The sequence below is a fragment of the Carettochelys insculpta genome, chromosome 4, assembly GCF_033958435.1.
Source record: "Carettochelys insculpta isolate YL-2023 chromosome 4, ASM3395843v1, whole genome shotgun sequence".
NCBI lineage: Eukaryota > Metazoa > Chordata > Testudines > Carettochelyidae > Carettochelys > Carettochelys insculpta.
Window position 1 is genome coordinate 26,534,283 of NC_134140.1, and position 18,526 is coordinate 26,552,808.

Sequence of the window (18,526 nt, forward strand, 5' to 3'; positions counted from 1 at the left end):
ATCTTCAAGTAGTCTTTTTGGGTCTCACTGTGAGTAAATCATATTGAACTATTTGGTCTATTTCCCATTTTTTCAAAGTCTCTTGGGGGGCAATTTTCAGTTTTTAGTGGATTTAATTGAAAAGTTGGAAAACTATACTGATGCCATTGGGGGTTTTTTTGTTTGTTTTTTGTTTTTGTTCGTTTTTTGTTCTTCAGTATGAGGGTACAAGGTGGAAGACTCTGGAAGAAAATTTATTATGGGCCCTGGTAGAATTTTCAGCCTTGTAGATACGTTTAAAGGTTTGTTCAAAAATATTTTTATTCCAGTGGGAGGTCTTAAGGAATGAGGGGAAAAGGGAGAAAACACCAAATCTTTTAGCTTTAAAACATAATTAACCCTATAAAGTAAAATGTTTAAAAAAGTCACTTAAACTTTGCAGAGGCCCCTATCAGAATAATATTTAGGCATGTGTTTAAGAGCTCTGCTAAAAAGGCTGCTTTCCTAAATCATGGGCTTGGACTGCACAGTCTTTTTTGACTTAGAATGTAAACTGTCAGTGGGATTTGTGATCCTGAATCCTCAGATGCTTTTAAAAATCCCTCTGCTCATGGTCTTATTTATTTTAGAACCAGAAAAGATGGGGTTTGAGATGTGCTTTGAAAACGGTAACTCTGTTATGCACAGAGATAGGAAGGTACTATTCCCAAGAGAGGGGGTAACATAAGGAAAGGATCTGTATTAGCTGAGCTTATAACTAATTAGCTGAATGGATAGCTCTGCACATAGTAATAGACATGCTTCTCCCATGTCCACAGCTTAGATTGGCCAGTGTTTGTCTTACTCTAGCTTTATGGATATAATCCTCCTGTGATGGGGTATACTTCCAATACCAGGTGAATGAAACCAGGTGGGCCCAATCAGCCAATTCAACAGTATACAGGGGAAAGCTTAGGATAATTGGAAACAAGTTCACCTGTGAAGAAGTAAGCAGGGGCTTACACAGAGTCAGTTCTCTGTTCTAAGGAAGGAGACATAAGATTTCCTGAGACTTATTGGGCTGTAAGAAAACAACAACAAAAAAAGTAGTCTGACTAGGATTAGTGAAGCAAGGTGGGGTCTAGGATTTGAACTGTAAATTTTGAGAAGCTATAGCCTTGACTGTAAGGAGTCCTGAACTGGAATCCAGAATAGAAGGCTGCTGTGGGCTCCCTTACTGTCTGGAGATGATGTAAGAGTGACAAGATTAGGGTATATGGTCATGAAGACTGCCTGATGGTACCTGAATGGAAGAGAGTTTGAAGGAATTTATCCCAGAAGGGGAAACAACTTAGTAACTTGGTTGAGCTACGGAAAAGGAAGATACTGGTACTGGGATGAGACAGAGGCTGCAGGCTGAGAGAGAGACTCAGAGACAGAGTGCAACTGCAGGAAGTGGATCCTCAGGAGGTAATGAATGCTGTCAAATGTGAGTAGGACCATCACAGCTATTTTGGTAGGTTTTTCAACCCTCTGAAGCTTCTGTGTGGTAGGATGTTTCAAAGTGTTTTTGTGTTGCTGGCACTATGCTGTGTGCAGGTCTTCATGACTCTAACCTCTCCTGATTCCATATGGAATAGCTGAGACACCCCTGCCCTCCACCACCATGACATTTGTTTAAATATCTTGACGTTCTTTAACTGTCACTAAGATTTATTTTTCATTATCATTGTCCTCTTGTTGCTGAATACTGTTCATATTTTAAGCTTTTGCCTGTGACTTTGAGATCAGAAGTTTAAGTGGTATCTGAGATTCTGGTATATTCACATGACTTGTTAACAACTGGCTTATTAAGAAAAACACTAAAATGTGAGACTCCATAAGTTAGCAACATGGCAGGTGAGGGTTACTGCCTACCTACAGAGTCATGGTGTATTGCAGGGTAGCTGGGGAAGAAAAGAGATTAGGTGAATAGACCTACTGTAAACATAACACCCCTTCTTTGCCAAATTTAAATAAATGGCGCTTACGAATGTGAATGATTATAAGAGCAACGCTAACAAATCTGAGCAAAACAAAGGAGGCAGACAAACCACAACAGGTTATCTTGACTAATCAGGCTAGAGATAATCACAATGAACATCTACCCTTGGATCATCTATGTGCTGGAACTCCTAAGTGTCTTAGCCTTGTTCTACATATGCCTGATTAACACTAGATCTTGCTTTGAATATTAAAGCAGCAGAGAGTCACAAGGAAACTTTTTTAAAAACATGGTCAGGTCTACTGGACCCAATGCCTGAATAGGATTGGCAGTCCTGGCAAAGCTCCCATCGACTGACCTGGTTGCTTATTTTTTTTTTCTTTCTGGTTTGTCACTTTGTTATAAAATGATCTCCTAGGTCTCCCAGAAATGCTAGTTTGGCTTAAGATTGAACCACATCTTGTAGCTCCCTTTAGGATGTTTCATACTTTCCTTTTTTTACTGCTTCTTCCCAGCTTGTTGAGAAAGGTAGAGGGAAAACTCAGTGCTATCACATGCCCATTAGTAGGTTTTAATCTCTCGCCTCTTCTCATCTTCCAGGTCTCTGTTCTTGCAGTAAAGAACAGTTCATGATTCAGAACTAAGGCTAAACTGTTGTGTGATTGATAAGGGTGCACCAAAGAACAGGAACATAATTTAAAAAAATAAATAAATTGGGCTCCCTGTCATATACAAATGATTGCCTTCATGCAATCCTTCTTAGCAAAAAATAGCCCAAAGAAATTAATACTACTTGGTCATCTTCTGCTAGATCACTGTTAGGTCACATCAGGAAATCTTGGAATGAAACACAGACAGCTTTCCTTCTAATCTTTTCCTCCTTGTGTAGAATAACTTTTGTTAAGATGCACCAAAGCATGTGAGAATATGCACCACCAGCAGAAACCAAAAAACCTAGCTGAGGGTGCTCTGCTAATGAGCGGGGTGGCATTTAAATCTCTCCTGAGTGACTACACGAGGGCGTAGCATACAGAAAACACTGTTTATTGATCAACTCTCACTGATAAGCACTTTAAAGAAAATGGAGTGAAGAATCACTCATATCCACACAGTTAAAGGAAACATACTAGGAATCTGTTAGTACATCAAGGACACCTCTAGTTTCTTAGGCCATTGTTTTGCACCAGAATAAAATACTCTCAAGACCCTAATGTTGTTGAAGCCCACATTACTGACATAAAATACTGTATATTTAACAATAACCAGAAATCCTGTGGCACCTTTATAGACTAACATATTTTGGAGCATAAGCTTTTGTGGGCATAGATCCCCTCCATCAGATGTGTGAGACTCATGCATATGATAGAGCAGATCCTTGCCCACATGCATGAGTCTCTCACATCTGATAAAGCGTGTCTTTGCCCACAAAAGCTTATGCTCCAAAATGTCAGTCTATAAGGTGCTACGGGACTTCTTGTTGTTTTGAAGCTACTAACTAACTTGGCTGCCCCTCTGATACTTGTATATTTAACAGCCCCTCAAAGTAACAAAGCATTTGGTATATATATTATTGCACAAGGACTCAAGGGAACAATATCAAAGCCCCTTCTTTTCTGAACAGACATATCTAGACTTGGTGACCTTGTATTAGGAGGGAAATCCTGGATCCTCTGAAAACACTGGCAAAAATCTTACTGTTTTTTGAAGGGGGCTAGAACTTCACTATATGCTTATGGGATAAGTGAACAGTTGCCGATGAAAGTCCAAATGGCTTGTACCACCTCTGTTCTGTTAGCTCAAAGCCATTTCCATGAAATGGGAAACAGGATGCACGCTGGCTGAGCAAATTATCCACAACGGTGTAGATTGCAACTCTCCAACTATGAGTTGCAACTCCATTTTATTGGTGCTGCCAGGGTCAATATTCGACTTGCTGGGATTCAAGGCTGAATTTGAAAGCTGAGCTCCACCCTCACTCTTATGTCCTTTCATAACCACTGGACTTTCTGTCCCCTCTCTCAGAATCCTTACTTTGCAAATATAAAAATGATGTTCTGATCACTATTGCAAAAGGTTTCCAGGCCTGTGAGATTAGGGTCAGGCACACTTGCTCCAAGAGTGAATACTTAAGCACGTGATTTCAAAGGGACTAGAGGCTGAACTTCTTTGATCCAGCAACATCTGTGGTCCAGCATGATTTGGTTAGCTGGATGTCCACTTATCGTGGGTGTTACCAAGTTTCCCATGGTCCCATTACGTTTTATAGCCATCAGTCCCAGCTTTCCATGTACTAAGTACTATTACTTAGAAGACATTGAGAGAGAAACTAGAGGTAAGAGCTCAATAAGTAGTGGAAGCATTGGTACTGATGCTAAACAATATTGACTTCCTGTAGTTAGGCAAATTCTCTAGTTTGGCATCAGTCATGTTCTGAGGATGCTGGACTAGAGAAGTTTAACCTGTACTCAGATGTAAAATTTAACAAGGTACTTAAGTATGTGACTAAATTGCATGGGTTACTTAGTGAGTATAAATTAAAACTGACAAAAATCAGGCTTGTTTGAAAACCACTAGGTGGGGATGTTATACTAACAGAATAGTATATACAGCTAGTGGACTATCAAAACAAAAAAGCAGTCAAATAGCACTTTCAAGACTAACAAAATAAATTAGAGCTCTTGTGGGACAGACCCACTTCTTCAGACCAGAAGTGGGTATGTCCCACGAAGTGGGTCTGTCCCATGAGAGCTCTAAATTATTTTGTTAGTCTTGAAAGTGCTACTTGACTGCTTTTTTTGTTTTGATAGTATATAGACTAGCATGGCTTTCTCTCTGTTACTAGCGGACTAAGTAATTCAAGAAAGGTGTATGCCTTACTTGTGTATTATTGGCAGGTGACAAATGAGTATTAAACCTCTTAGGCCTGACTCTGTCATACAAGACAGTAATCCTTGTTTTTGCTAAAAATCTGAGTTAGTGTCCGTTAGACAAATGTTTTAACTAGTAAATATGACAATAAAGTACCTTCAAATTACTCTGAAGCAAAAGGACATTAAGAGCTAGATGGCATTGTTATGTATAATTGCTAGAGACTGTCACAAAAGATTACTTCACAAAACATGCATGTTTTGATCTGCAATTGCATTCTTGGCTGAATGCAGCTACACAATATTTGCATGAATAATGACTGGTTGTACGCAGCAAGCTTATTTAGGCGTATTCATTTTCTCATCTGTTGGTTTGAAAACTTCTTTTCAGATCAACATTTATTGAATGTGAGATGACAGTTGATTCACAAAGGTGTTGCTTTTCATTGTCTGGCTAAAATAGTGGGTAGGTTTAATGAACATATTTATCTGATGTACTAAGGGTCCAATTCTGCCACCTGTTCCACTGCCTTGTGCAGTGCCCCCACCTCTTTCTTTCTTCTCCTCTTGTAAGAGATGGGGGCAGGACCATAATGAGTGTGGGGCAAGTGAGGTGATTATCCTGGGCACAACATAATCATGGGTACAGTTCTGGTAAGTTGCAAGGGCTATCCCATTATCTCTCTAGATTGTTTGTTTGTTTGTGCTAGCCCCTACCCTGGCCAGGGCAGGCAGCTTCAGGAGCTAGGGGGTTAATCCCTTCTCCTGTGCTGCATGCTCTACCCCCTGCTCCAGGAAGGGGTGAGTGCTGGGCTGATCCATGCATCTCGGGCTGGGCTTCCCGATCCCATGCTGTTGCCATGTCCATGTGCATTGGGAGCCCAAGCTAAACTGCCATTGCTACCTGTAGGGTGTGTGTGTAAGTGTGAATGGGGACAGCCCTTCCTTGTGCTTGGCTGGAAACAGCCCTGGGCTCTGCCCGTCTCAGCTTCAGAGCCGCAGCTTGCAAGTGAGGAGGGAAGAGCCCTGGGCAGCGGGCTGGACCAGACAGTGGCACCATCTGTGAGGTGCAGGATGGCAGAAGGGGTGGGGGACCAGAGATGCAGATGGGGGGAACAGGCATGCAAGATGAATTTGAATGCTGCCTTGCACGTGCAGGAAGTATTGCTAATGAAAAGCAAACATAACAGATCATTTCCTAAAACCAATGTGTAGTTACCAAGGATTTTTCTCCTCTGTTGGTCTTCATTCAAAGAGCAGAATGAAGACCGGCTCTGAGTTTAAAGGAGCACTTGATTTTTAAGTGTCAGTCCAGAGTCGTAAAGCAACGTGAAAAAGGAGCAGGAGTTTAATATTGCTTGGTTCAGAGATGATTTCAACCATCAGCAGTTATGTTGTCTCTCTCTTTTTCTGAAACAAACAAGGTTAGAACCCAAAAATAATGGTGAATGGCAAAACTGAATGGTAAAACTTAGTCCTAGGATGTGCAAGTCCGTGAAAAGTATAGCGACATTATGGCAGCAAATCTGACGAGTTAGAGGGTTTGTACAAAGATTGTCACACTTTTTGGTTCAGTGCTTTGAACAGCCTAATTGCTGCTCTAAATTATCTCTGCTACAATAATTTTGTAGGGGTAGCTGAAAATCAGGGAGAGCACAGTATGTTCCAGCTCCTACTCCCCTACCCAGCTTGCCTCTGGCCTGCCTCTATCTTTGATAAGCTGCTGGGACCAACTGAATCCCTATTTACACCCTGTGCACAGTTACCACTGTACAAAATATGCCTTGTGAGGTCTATTTGAAAACTAATAACTTGCCAATAAAATCTATGTACCAACATTATATGTAAAAGTTATTAATGCCCCCTGAATGACAGAACACATTCAAACCCACGTATCCCTCATTAAGCAGGAATGTTTAAGTGCGTCTGTCTTGAACAAAGAAATGCATGCTCACCTCAATGTACGTGTAACTAGAAAAACGGGTTCTTGAGACAGCAAGAGAACAAGGTAGTTCTGCATTTCAGCATACAGAGGGGAGCACGGTGGTATTCCCCTGCCAAAAAAACCCCAAAACCTCCTGTTGCTTACCTTACTGATTGAATAAATTGAGGGATAACTCTCACATCAGTCCTTCTGTGACATGGATTTGACTGTAAAAGTGAAGGGTGGGGAGAAACCACCCCAGGCATTTTTTCTCTCTTGGTCTGTCAACATAGAAGACAAATCAAACCGGCCCTTTAGATTTTTGGGGAGAGAATCCTTTGGTGAGAATTTGGTTAGCAATGTTGTTGGGAATATGAGATAAGGACCTCACCTTGAACCAAGTCTATTTCAAATGTTACTACTAGAAAGCATTTTATCTTGCAATCATTTGACTTAACAGCTTAGATTCTAAGTGAGCGCATGTATATCTTTGTATTTAAACTTCTTATTTCTTAATTAAAATTAATGAAGTGTTGTGAATTTTTTGGTACCTCCAACTAAAGTAGCATTAAACATGCATTGTCTAGCCCACTGATATTTCAGGGCACTTCTTGTTTTGTGGGGAAGGGAAAATTCACAACTGGGAGTGTTTGGGTCACCATGTATGTAGTAACTAAGACAGCTGAAGAAGTGTGGCTGATGGGCTGCTCACATCCTGTTTGAGGTCAGAACTGCTGAACCAGGCTTAGGGCTATACAGAAACACTCAGTGTGACATGTGGGCTGATTGTGAATAAATAAAGTTGGTAGTTACCGGTGAGTCCCCCAGGGTTGCAAGGCATGGATGGCAACACTTCACTGCCCTGGACTGCATACAGAATGCCATAGTCACCTTCCTAGAAGAGGGAAGAAGGTGTTGTTGTCAAGCCCTTTTTAGGCAGCTTTAGGCTACCAGCATGCTCCTTCAGTGGGGGGATTCTTGGCTTCCCTTTCAAGCAACTTTGTCTGCTCTGTGCTTTCAGAATAGTTCAAGGTGGCTGGACTGGGAACCAAGGACTGAGCTCATTGGCTGACTGCAGACTCAATAAAATATGAAACAATGAAGAGCACTTCTCATTTCCTATAGTCCATGTTAAAACTTAATCACTCCCACTGTTACAAATATACATTCTGAACAGGTGGGTTGGTTTCCATTTGTGGGAGAAATGGGAGAGGAGAAAATCAACAACTTTGTCATCTCTGAGGTGGCATTTTTTTGCTGATATTTAGACAGAAGGTCCAAGATAAGGAGTACTTCATAGGGAGGGTTGTTTGCTGTGTTTGACTTAGTGTATGAAAAGAGGGTGAAACTAAGTGTATGAAATGACTGTTCATTCTGCTTCAGTTTGCAAGTATATCTCCTCCACTTGTTAGACTGAGATCTGAAAACTGGGGACGGTCTTCGTTTTGTATCGTGGAACAGTCCTGAGCAGATTGTCCGTGATAATCTGAGGCGCCAAAAAAACCATTGAAGACCTGGCTCTGGGTTTTACACTGAAGTTGCTCAGACTATTAAAATTGTCAGTGTCTAAATAAAATCTGATTTACATAGCTACTTAGGTTAGCTATTGCTGTGGTGTATTTACAGTGGGATAGAAAAACTAAAAGATTTAAGAGAAATTCTCTTATTAGTGTCTAGGGAAAAAGTTTCCTACAAAATGCATCCCTCATCCTGTCTTAAAACTCACCACTCTTCTGAAGCCTTTCATTACTAATCTCCATACTTCTGCTAACTACACTTACTCTAGAGCATGGGTGTCCAACCTTTTGGCTTGCCTGGGCTGCATTGAGTGAAGAGGAATTGTCTTGGGCCACATATAAAATATATATAATAAATCACATAATAATGTTAAGTTTACGATCTTGTGGGGCCGAATTACCAGCTGTCCAGCGCCGTGGGTTGGACACGCCTGATTATAAAAGCCAATACATTACGTAGAATTATAATAAGCAAACACGAATAAATGTTTTCTAGAAAATGCATGCTTACGAAAGCCAGCCTTCCTTTCCTCTTGGTTTCAATTTCCTCCTGTGTCCTCTTATCTTTATTTGGTTCTCCTTCTTGCATAGGATCCTGTCCCAGGAGGAGCAAAGTACCTCACATCAGGTACCGATCATCCATAATGCCCAGAACTCCCATTCTGAAATCACTCTCTGATCATTGGAGGATCAGCATCTTGTAGGATCCCTCCCTGGTCTGTTTATAAACAGTGACCAATATTGGCTCACTTTGTTTACTACAACAAAAAAGCACAGATGTCACAAACCCAATCCTTTACCAAGAATTAGTTTTGATGAGAGGTTATATGTAGAGTGAGATCTGTCTCTATAGCTACATCTACACTAGCATTTTGTTGACTAAACTCACAACCTGTCCACACTAAAAATGTGTTCTGTCGACAGCCTTCTGCCTCTCCCCCACAAGGCAGAATCTGTGGACAAAAAAGCATCTGTGGATGCTCCCAAGGTGCTTCGACAGACAGGGGTTCCAGGTCACCAGGCAGCCCTGTCTGATGTGCCTATAGTTGGCCATTCTGTCGAGAGAGCAGCCACACTGTCAAGACAGTGGATAGACAGTGATCCATTTTCGTGTGTGGCCGTGATCTATTGACAGAAGATATCGTCCTACAGTAACTTCTGTCGACAGATTGCTGTAGTGTATGTAGCCTATATGAATAACAACATATGATGGCAACAAATGAAACTTAACTTTGAAGCATAATCAACTGAATGCAGGAGACCTACATTAACAGAATTAGGAAGATGACAAGGATATTTCCTTCCACTATTGCAAAAATTAAAGTTACTCATCACAGGCCCAGGTCAGCAAAACACTCAATTTTAAGGGCAATAGGAGATCACTATAATCCTTTCTCACTTCTGCATAATACAGGTGAAAAATTTCACTCAGTAGTTCCTGGATCAAGACCATATCTTGTGGCTGAGCTTAAGTGCTTTTTTTTTTTTTTTTTTTTTGAAGACCTCCAAATCTGCTTTTTAAAAAACAAAAAAGAAACTTCAGATGATAGTCTATCATATCTCTAGGTAAATTGTTTCAGTGGTTAGCTTATGGTCACTGTTAAGCTACAATTTTTATCTTTAGACTGAGTGTATCTAGCTTCTGTTTCCAGCTGCTGAATCTTGTCTTTGTCTGCTAGATATTCCTCTACTATCAGAAATTTTCTCCCCATATAGATACTTCAGTACTGTAATCAAGCTGTAACCTCCTACCCTCCTTTGAATTGAATTGGGTTTCCTAGGTCTTACCATAAGGTGCTTTTTCTTCAATCATTTCCATAGCTGGTCTTTTAATGTCCCTTTCTTAATATTTAAAGAGCAGAAATGGATGCAGTATTTAAGTACTGTACTCATCCAGGCTGTAGGGGGGGTACCACACCAATCATTCAATAGTCTCCTGCTTGTGCAGTCAAGTGTGTGGTTTTTGAAAGGGATGGACAAAAATATTAAAACGTGTCACTGAAATCAATGGACTGTTAGACATGCTTAATTTAAGTATATACTAACTGTTATGCTGAAAAAGAATGGACTTAAGCAGCTGCCTAAATGCTTTACATAGGCGACAGACGTGCTATATCTCCTAACAGCTTTTCATATATCTTCTCTTTCTTTTGCATAAGTGTTTGAAAGTCTTTGATGTAATCCTCTTACATCTTAACTGCCGTCAGAGTATCTACCTTGATATATTTTTTTACTTCCTATCATTAGTAATTTCTCAGGTGCTAGTATGTATGCATTTGAGTGCCATACCTCGTCTGTTTGCTGTATTAAGTAAATATTTTCTGTAATGCTCTAGGTGCCTGTTCTGAAATGGATATGGGCTCTGCTACACTAAAGAATAGAAAGAGCTAGACAAATTTCCTGAACCAGGATCTGCACAGATTCTCTTCTCTCTGAACCAGTGTAATTATTATTGATTCCAATCTCTCAGCTGTATGACAGAAGCACAATTTAACAAACCAAAAATGGATGCCATGCTTCAAGAGAAACACAAAAGTCATTCAGTTAAATTCTTATGTTCTGTAACTACCTGTCTCTCTGAGTAAGAGATGCAACTTTAATGGGCCACCCTTGAAATGATAGGAGTGGGAAGTGGGGACAAAGGTGGTAAAGTAGCAGAGAGAAAGCCGTGCTAGTCTAGATACTATCAAAACAAAAAAGCAGTCCAGTAGCACTGTAAAGACTAACAAAATAATTTTAGGTGATGAGCTTTCGTGGGGCAGACCCACTTCTTCAGATCATAGCTATAGCAGAACAATCTGTTCTGATATGGCTACGATCCGAAGAAATGGGTCTGTCCCATAAAAGCTCATCACCTAATAAATTATTTAGTTAGTCTTTACATTGCTACTGGACTGCTTTTATGCCTTGACAAGTGCTAAAGGTATTTATCCTAGTCTTAAATGCTCAAAGAAGGTGTTGCAGGAGCTTTGCAGCAGCTTATAATGTACCACAACTCTGGTCATCAGGCAGCTATTGCCATGGAAAGTGACCTGCTAGAAACTTGATCTTGACAAATCCATGCTGACTGTTGCCTATCTCCTTACTACAGAGCACTAAAGTATTTGCTCCATAATATTTCTGGTTATTGAAGTTATGCTGAGTGGTCTGTAATTTCTCAGCTAGTCCTCATTTCCCTTCTTATAAATTGATTCTGTATTTGCCCTTTTCCTGTCCTTTGAAATCACTCCCATTTTTTCCATGACTTTTTGAAGATAATTGTTAATGGCTTTGTCATCTCCTTGTATGTTCTAGGATGTATTTCATCAGGCCCTGGTGACCTGAAAACATCTGTCTTGTCTAAGCAATTTTTAACTTGTTCTGTTCTTATTTTGGCCTCTGAGCCTACCTCGCTTTCATTGGTGTTCACTGTTTGATGTCCAAATACTCCTGACCTTTTTGATGAAAACTGAAACAAAAGTCATACTGCCGCTACTGGCATTTCCAAACTTTGTTTTTCACCCCTTATTGAGCAATAGGCCCACCCTTTCCTTTGGTCTCCCTATTGCTTCTAATATGTTTGTAGACTATTTTCTAGTTACCCTTTGTCTTGAGCTAGTTTAATCGCATTTTGTGCTTTTGTCTTTTTTAGTTTTTGTCCTGACATACATCATAGTATAATAGAACTGGAATGAATCTTGAGAGGTCATCAAATACAGTCCCTTACACTCATTATAGGACCAAGCACAATGTGTTTTATTTGTTTATAGTCACTTTTTAACTTGGCATAGCTTGCTTTGAGAGGTGTTTGTAGTGGTATAGCCAGTTTTAAATGTTATGCCTGCAAAGTAACTGAGCTTTTTTGCTTTGGGGAGGAGAACTAACAACTTTCTGATATTGTTTCATTAATCATGAGTTTGACAGAATTATGTCTCCTGTTTTCCCTGAGAAATTCCTTGTTTTAGACTCCCAACTGCAAAGAAATAGGCCAGGTCTTCCTATCATCTGCAATTCCAGGCTCCAGGGCGGAGCAGTCAGTGGGCCACTCATGCATGCATGAGCGCGGCAAATGTGGTCCACCTGCCTTTTGGGGAGTGCTTCTCTTGCAGTGGCTGGTGCCCAGCAAGCTGTTGGTGTGGCCCGGGCTTCCACAGACCCATCTGTCTGCCTTTGCCATTAGTATTGTCTTTCATACGCCTAGGAGTCCTGCAAGTCCACCCAGGCAATTTAAAGGGCCTGCAGCTTTTGGCAGCTGCTTGTGGTGGCTGGAGGCCCCCTAGTCCTTGACCAATTGTCCCTGTTGTCCTCCATTGGCAGGCCTGCTGGAAACTTACCAGAAATCATGGATGAGTAGAAGCCTGACATCTGCAGATTTGCAATCTTGTACCAGCATCTGTGGATGTCCACTGATACCAAGTTTGAATCAGTGCAGGGCTATAGGGATGAGATACTAGTTTCTGTCATTTTCTGCTAGGGGGTGTGTGCTAGTGCATCGCCTTTCCTGCCAGACCTTGGAGCATAGATGCTACAGGCTGTATTGCACAACAAGACTGTGTAGGGTGGATCTGGGGGGAACTCTTCAAGATGCAGTTGTAGCTGTGGGAGAGGACAAGCAGAGCCTGTAGATGAACTCTGATTTCAGCTCTTTCCTGTCCACTAGCCCTGTTCCCTGAGTCTCCATTGAAGTAAAAAGGAGCCAGGGTCATTGAGGCTCTTCTTACCAGGTGCTTCTTCTACTCTAGTACCTATGGGCTTCCTCATGCTTATGACCTTTGAGGTGCAAGGTACCTAGTCTCAGATGCATGTTCTATTAATATGTTCTGTGTGCGTGGGTTTTTCTGGGGGCTGGGGAGGGGGAGGGGGGAATCTTACACAGGAATGATGGGATGAGGGAAGCTCTTGAATCCAAACCTTGACTCAAAAGACTCTGAGCGTGTGAATGGCTAAGAAAGACTCCCTTCTTTACCTTTTGTGAGTGTGACCCAGGAAGGGAGCAGCTAATGCTAATTTAATTCATGTGGCTTTTTAATTTGCCAGCACTGACTTGTTTTGCTGGATAGTTCATTCTTACCTCCAATCTTCTGTAATGTCTGGACTCCATTTTTCGTGCTTGTTAGTTTTCTGTATGGCAAATTGTCAGTGAGTGAAGAATATTTTTAAACCTTAAGTCCAAGTGTTTTGTCCTAAGTTCCACTAGGATATAGGGCACTTATACTAACCTTTTATTGGAGACATTTCTCCTCATTCATAACATACATGCCCACCATTGTAGCTGAACGACCTGAGTGGTGGGTGGGTGGGTGGGTGCGTGGGGGTGTGTGTGTGTGTGTGATGTAGGCGTGAGAACATGTATTAATCAGATATGCAAATTAGCAAACTATTTTCAGGCTCACCATCTCTAAAGTTTGCAAGATGTAGTAAGTCATGCATGCTTTGTGTAAGTAACACTCAATCTTCTTGGTCACTAAAGTTTTAAAAAATAGTCTTTATCTATTAAATGTCAGTTTCAAATGACATACAGTATTGTATTAAAATTAGGTCTTTTTTTAAAGATGACCTGAAGAGAATGAAGCTCTTGAATCCAAACCACTTCCCTTCAGTTTAAGATTTCCAGGTTCTTCTTAAACTACTACTTGTTTTATTCTTTAAATCTCCTCCCCACAAAACTACTTCTGCTTTTGTTTCAGAAATATCAAGTATATGAAGTCTTGTCTTTCATGTTCTTTCTAGATAAGGATGGTGGAATTTTTGTCTCAGCTTTTAACTGAAACTTAAATATGCAGTCTTCAACAGATTTTTTTTTTCTCCTCCCCCAATTGCTTTAAAATGTTTTGGTGCATCTATTTTTTAAGAAAAACTGCTTGAATGAAAATCACTTACTCCTTAGTAAAACCTTTGATCTTGGGGGAAAAAACAATTGTAGGCTTAACTTTACACAAGTGAAAGGAATTCAGTGAGGGTACAGTATCTACTTTTGCAGAAGTATCAAAAATGATGGACTTTAGGGAAAACCCAAGACACATGATTAGATTTCATTTGCTGTGGTGCTTGGATATGTTAAACTTCAGTCTTTAAGGGAGGCTATAGGGCCAGAATTATTAAAATAAAACAACCTTCAAGTCTCATTTCTCCGGAAGAAGCCAAAAGGACATCAGCCCTCCCCCTCTTTTAAAAAAAAAAAAAAAATCTTGGATCACCTCTTAAAAATTCTGGAGTAGGCTGAAAGTACAGGTGGCCAAACATATTTCTAGTCTCCTTGGATCTGTAAGTATTCCCTGCAAGAAGGCTAACAAACAAAACTGTAGGAAAGATGAAGGGCTAGTGCTAGCCTGGAAAAGGTAGGGGGAGGCAGGCAATGTGGTGTATTATTTTGTTTCTTGAATAATGTTAGGAAGCTAGTGCCTGAATTTTATTTAAAAAAAAAAAAAAACTGTTCTCAGAAACCCCAACTTCAGTGGTTCCATGTGCGCTGCTGGCTCCAGCCCTGTGCAGGGCAAGCTGCTTTCGATTAGCCCTTGAGCTGCCCGACGTATCTAGCTCAGATACAGCTCTAAATATTGTGGGTAATCTTGTCCCGCTGCCTCGTCCCTCGCTTGCCGCTTGGAGCCATGCAACTGGGGTGTGGGGGGGGGGGAACCTTCCATGCAGGGTGCCCTCAGCCCCCCCCTCTGCAGCCGCCCGGACTCCAGGGCAGGGCTTCGCCGAATCTTGTTTATCCAGGGGCTTCCTCGAACCTGATACAAGCCCAGGACGGGGGCTGAGCCCGCAGCCGCGCCCGTGGGGGAGGGTCTGCCCCGGCTGGTGGTGGCTGCCCTGCGCCCTGGGCCGGCTCCCGCCTTTACTGAGCATGCCCAGCTCCCCGCAGCACCCCCCAGGGGCTGGGCAGCGCAGGCACTCTAGCGGCAGCGCGCGGAGCTGAGCCGCAGCCCGCCAGCGGCGCGGGGACTGAGCCGGACAGCGGGCGCGGGGCGGGCTTCGCAGCGCCGGGCGAAGAGAGGCTGACGGTGCCACGGCCGGCCGGGCTGCGCTGTGCTGTCAGCGGGGGCAGGAGCAGCCGGGGGAGAGCGCGGAGCAGCGGGAGAAGCCGGTGGGGCAGCAGCCGGGGGAGAGCGCGGAGGGGCGGGGGGCCAAGAGCAGCCGGGGCAGGGAGACCGCGGAGCAGCGGGAGGAGCCGGGGCAGGGAGAGCGTGGAGCCCCGGGAGGAGCCGTGGGGGCAGCAGCCGGTGGAGCGCAAGGAGCAGCGGGAGGCGGCTGCGACAGGAGGGTCGCCCGCTGCAGCCGCCCCATTGAGGCGCGCTGTGGGGACGGGCAGACGGAGGGAGGGGCCAGCCCCGCTGCCCTCTGCGGGGAAGGGGCCAGCAGCCGGGGCGGCCGCTGCCTCGCAGCACGGCGCTAGCGGGTGGCGGAGACCGGCCTGGGAGCCAATGGGGCCCCGCGACGGGCGCTCGGGAGGAGTGTTGGCAGCCGCCCGGGGCGAGGGACCCAGCCATGCTCCAGTCTCCAGAGCAGAATCGGTCCCTGCTCTCCCAGCCGCTCCCGCTGGCGCTGCTGCTGCAGCAGCTGGGGCCGCCGGCGGTGGGCTTCGGGGAGGGGGCAGGGGAGCCGCCAGGGGCTCCGGGCCCGGCGCAGATGGTGGCTGGCAGCCTGCTGTCCCTGCTGATCCTCTGGACGCTGTTCGGCAACGTGCTGGTGTGTGTGGCCATCATCCGCTTCCGGCACCTGAGGAGCAAAGTCACTAACATCTTCATCGTGTCCTTGGCCGTCTCCGACCTCTTGGTTGCCCTGCTGGTGATGCCCTGGAAGGCGGTGGCTGAGGTGGCCGGCTACTGGCCCTTCGGGGCCTTCTGCAACATCTGGGTGGCCTTTGACATCATGTGCTCCACCGCTTCCATTCTGAACCTCTGTGTGATCAGTGTGGACAGGTACTGGGCCATCTCCAGCCCTTTCAGGTACGAGAGGAAGATGACCCAGCGGGTGGCGTTGGTGATGATCAGCGTGGCTTGGGCTTTGTCTGTCCTCATTTCCTTCATCCCTGTCCAGCTGAACTGGCACAAAGGTGGGGATGTTGTTGCTGCTGCTGGTGGAGGTGGATTTGGCACCACCTGGGCTGAAGGGATCAGCACCACCTGGACAGCAGTCATGAGACCCTCTGAGGGGACCCCCAGCAGCAATGAGACCCTTGAGGGACAGGCTGAGAGCTGTGATTCCAGCCTCAACAGGACCTATGCTATCTCGTCCTCGCTGATCAGTTTTTATATCCCTGTGGCCATCATGCTAGTCACCTACACCCGAATCTACCGCATTGCCCAAGTGCAAATCCGCAGGATCTCTTCCCTGGAGAGGGCAGCCGAGCATGCACAGAGCTGCCGGAGCAACCGTGTTGACTGCCACCACCACAGCAGCCTAAAGACTTCTATCAGAAAAGAGACCAAGGTCTTGAAGACCCTCTCAGTTATCATGGGAGTCTTTGTCTGCTGCTGGCTGCCCTTCTTCATCCTGAACTGTATGGTCCCCTTCTGTGAGAGCCCCCCGAACAACCCACATGCTGGCTTTCCCTGTGTCAGTGAGACCACCTTTAATGTTTTTGTCTGGTTTGGCTGGGCCAACTCATCCCTTAATCCCATCATCTACGCTTTCAATGCTGACTTCAGGAAGGTTTTCTCCAGCCTCTTAGGGTGTAGTGAGTTTTGCTCTAGCACTCCAGTGGAGACTGTCAATATAAGTAACGAACTCCTCTCCTACAATCAAGACACCCTTTTCCATAAGGAAATAGTGACTGCTTATGTCAACATGATCCCTAATGTGGTTGGTTGTGATGATCCTTTTGACAGGATGTCCCAGATCTTCCCTGACCAGGAGATTGCCACAGATTGTGTGTGTGAGCTGGACTGTGAGGGGGAGATCACCCTGGACAAAATAACACCCTTTACTACAACTGCTTTACATTAAATTTCATGCCACCCCATCTGCTTTTACTGGATTGTGCATTATAAACAGAGAATGAAAAGATTATGGGACTCTAAACTGTAGTTGGGTAAGACAGTTCACTCCAACTGTGTCTAGCAGTTTCAGGATTTATAAATTGCCACACAGAGAAGATAAAACAAACTTAATTTAACCCCCACCCAAAACTGAGGGGGGATTAGGAAGTTAAATCAGCCCTGCAAGATGATTATGATCAGTTAATAACTGTAAAAAGCTCTGAAGATGGAAAGTGCTCTCAAAGCATAAAGTACTGTATCATGACTCAACATGACATGATCACTAAAAATTCTTAGATTGTCCAGTTCTTGTGTTTTTTGTTTTTAATTTTTCTTTTGGAGCTGAGGTTTGGAGTATTTTGAATTATTTAAATATGTTTGTTTCTGTTTCCTTCAAAACAGCTTCTGTATAAGTCCTGTTTTCCTAGGCAATATTATTGCCTTTGATATCCTTGCCTGTCTTGAAGATGATAATAAAGGTTATCAAGCATGGGGTTATTTTTCCTTAATTAGTATTTCTACTTGAATGATTAAAGTTACTTTTTTGAAAAAGGATGTTTTGCATTAAACCAGCGCATGCAAGGAAAACCTGATATTACACTAGTTCTTTTTGATACTTGTACTCACAGCTAGATTGTTTACATTTTTTTGTTCCCTTCTAATGAATTAGTCCTTTTATTAGTCATGGGATTTTCTGTAGCTAAAAGATCAAACACAAAATATTTAAATTTAATTCTAAACCTGAGTGATCTTGTAAGACAATAGTAAGTAAAAAGAAATTCTACTTTTGATGATGTGCACAGAATAGTATGTTTTATAATTTATTTTAGAAAACAATAGCAATAGTCAGTCACTCAGGGTTACTGCTAGGTTTTATAGTGGTAGTGAGCTCTCACAAATGCGCAGATGCATGATAGTGCTGCTGTTGAATTACAAACCACAATCTTCTCTGTTGCTGAATCTTTAATTCAAACTTTTAAAATGTCAAAAGTATTTAATGAGTTACAATTTAGAAGACTTTAATACAGATTTGGAAAACATTAAATCATTCCAAGCACAATGGAGTATTATTAGAATGTTTTAGAATAGTTAGGTATATTATTTTAGAAGCATTCTAAAGCATATCTGCTCAGAAAATGGAAGTGAGTTATTATTTCCCAGGCAATTTATCAGAGTAAATTTAATATTAAAATGCAATTTTAAAAGTTGGCTTTGTTTTATGAATAACACTTGCGTTTTGTCTTAGTGTGATTGCTAATTTTCCAGTTTCTAAAGTTTGAAGAGTTCATATAAGCCAGTTATCATTTGATTTCAGT

The 18,526-nt window shown here is 42.9% G+C and overlaps 1 protein-coding gene across 1 annotated transcript; it reads left to right on the forward strand.

Annotated features, from left to right (window-relative positions):
- The first annotated feature begins 15,717 nt into the window (after window positions 1-15,717).
- DRD5 (dopamine receptor D5) lies at window positions 15,718-17,178 on the forward strand. The gene has a single exon (XM_074991726.1). The coding sequence runs from the start codon at window positions 15,718-15,720 to the stop codon at window positions 17,176-17,178; it is 1,461 nt and encodes a 486-aa protein (XP_074847827.1).
- The last annotated feature ends 1,348 nt before the right edge of the window (window positions 17,179-18,526 follow it).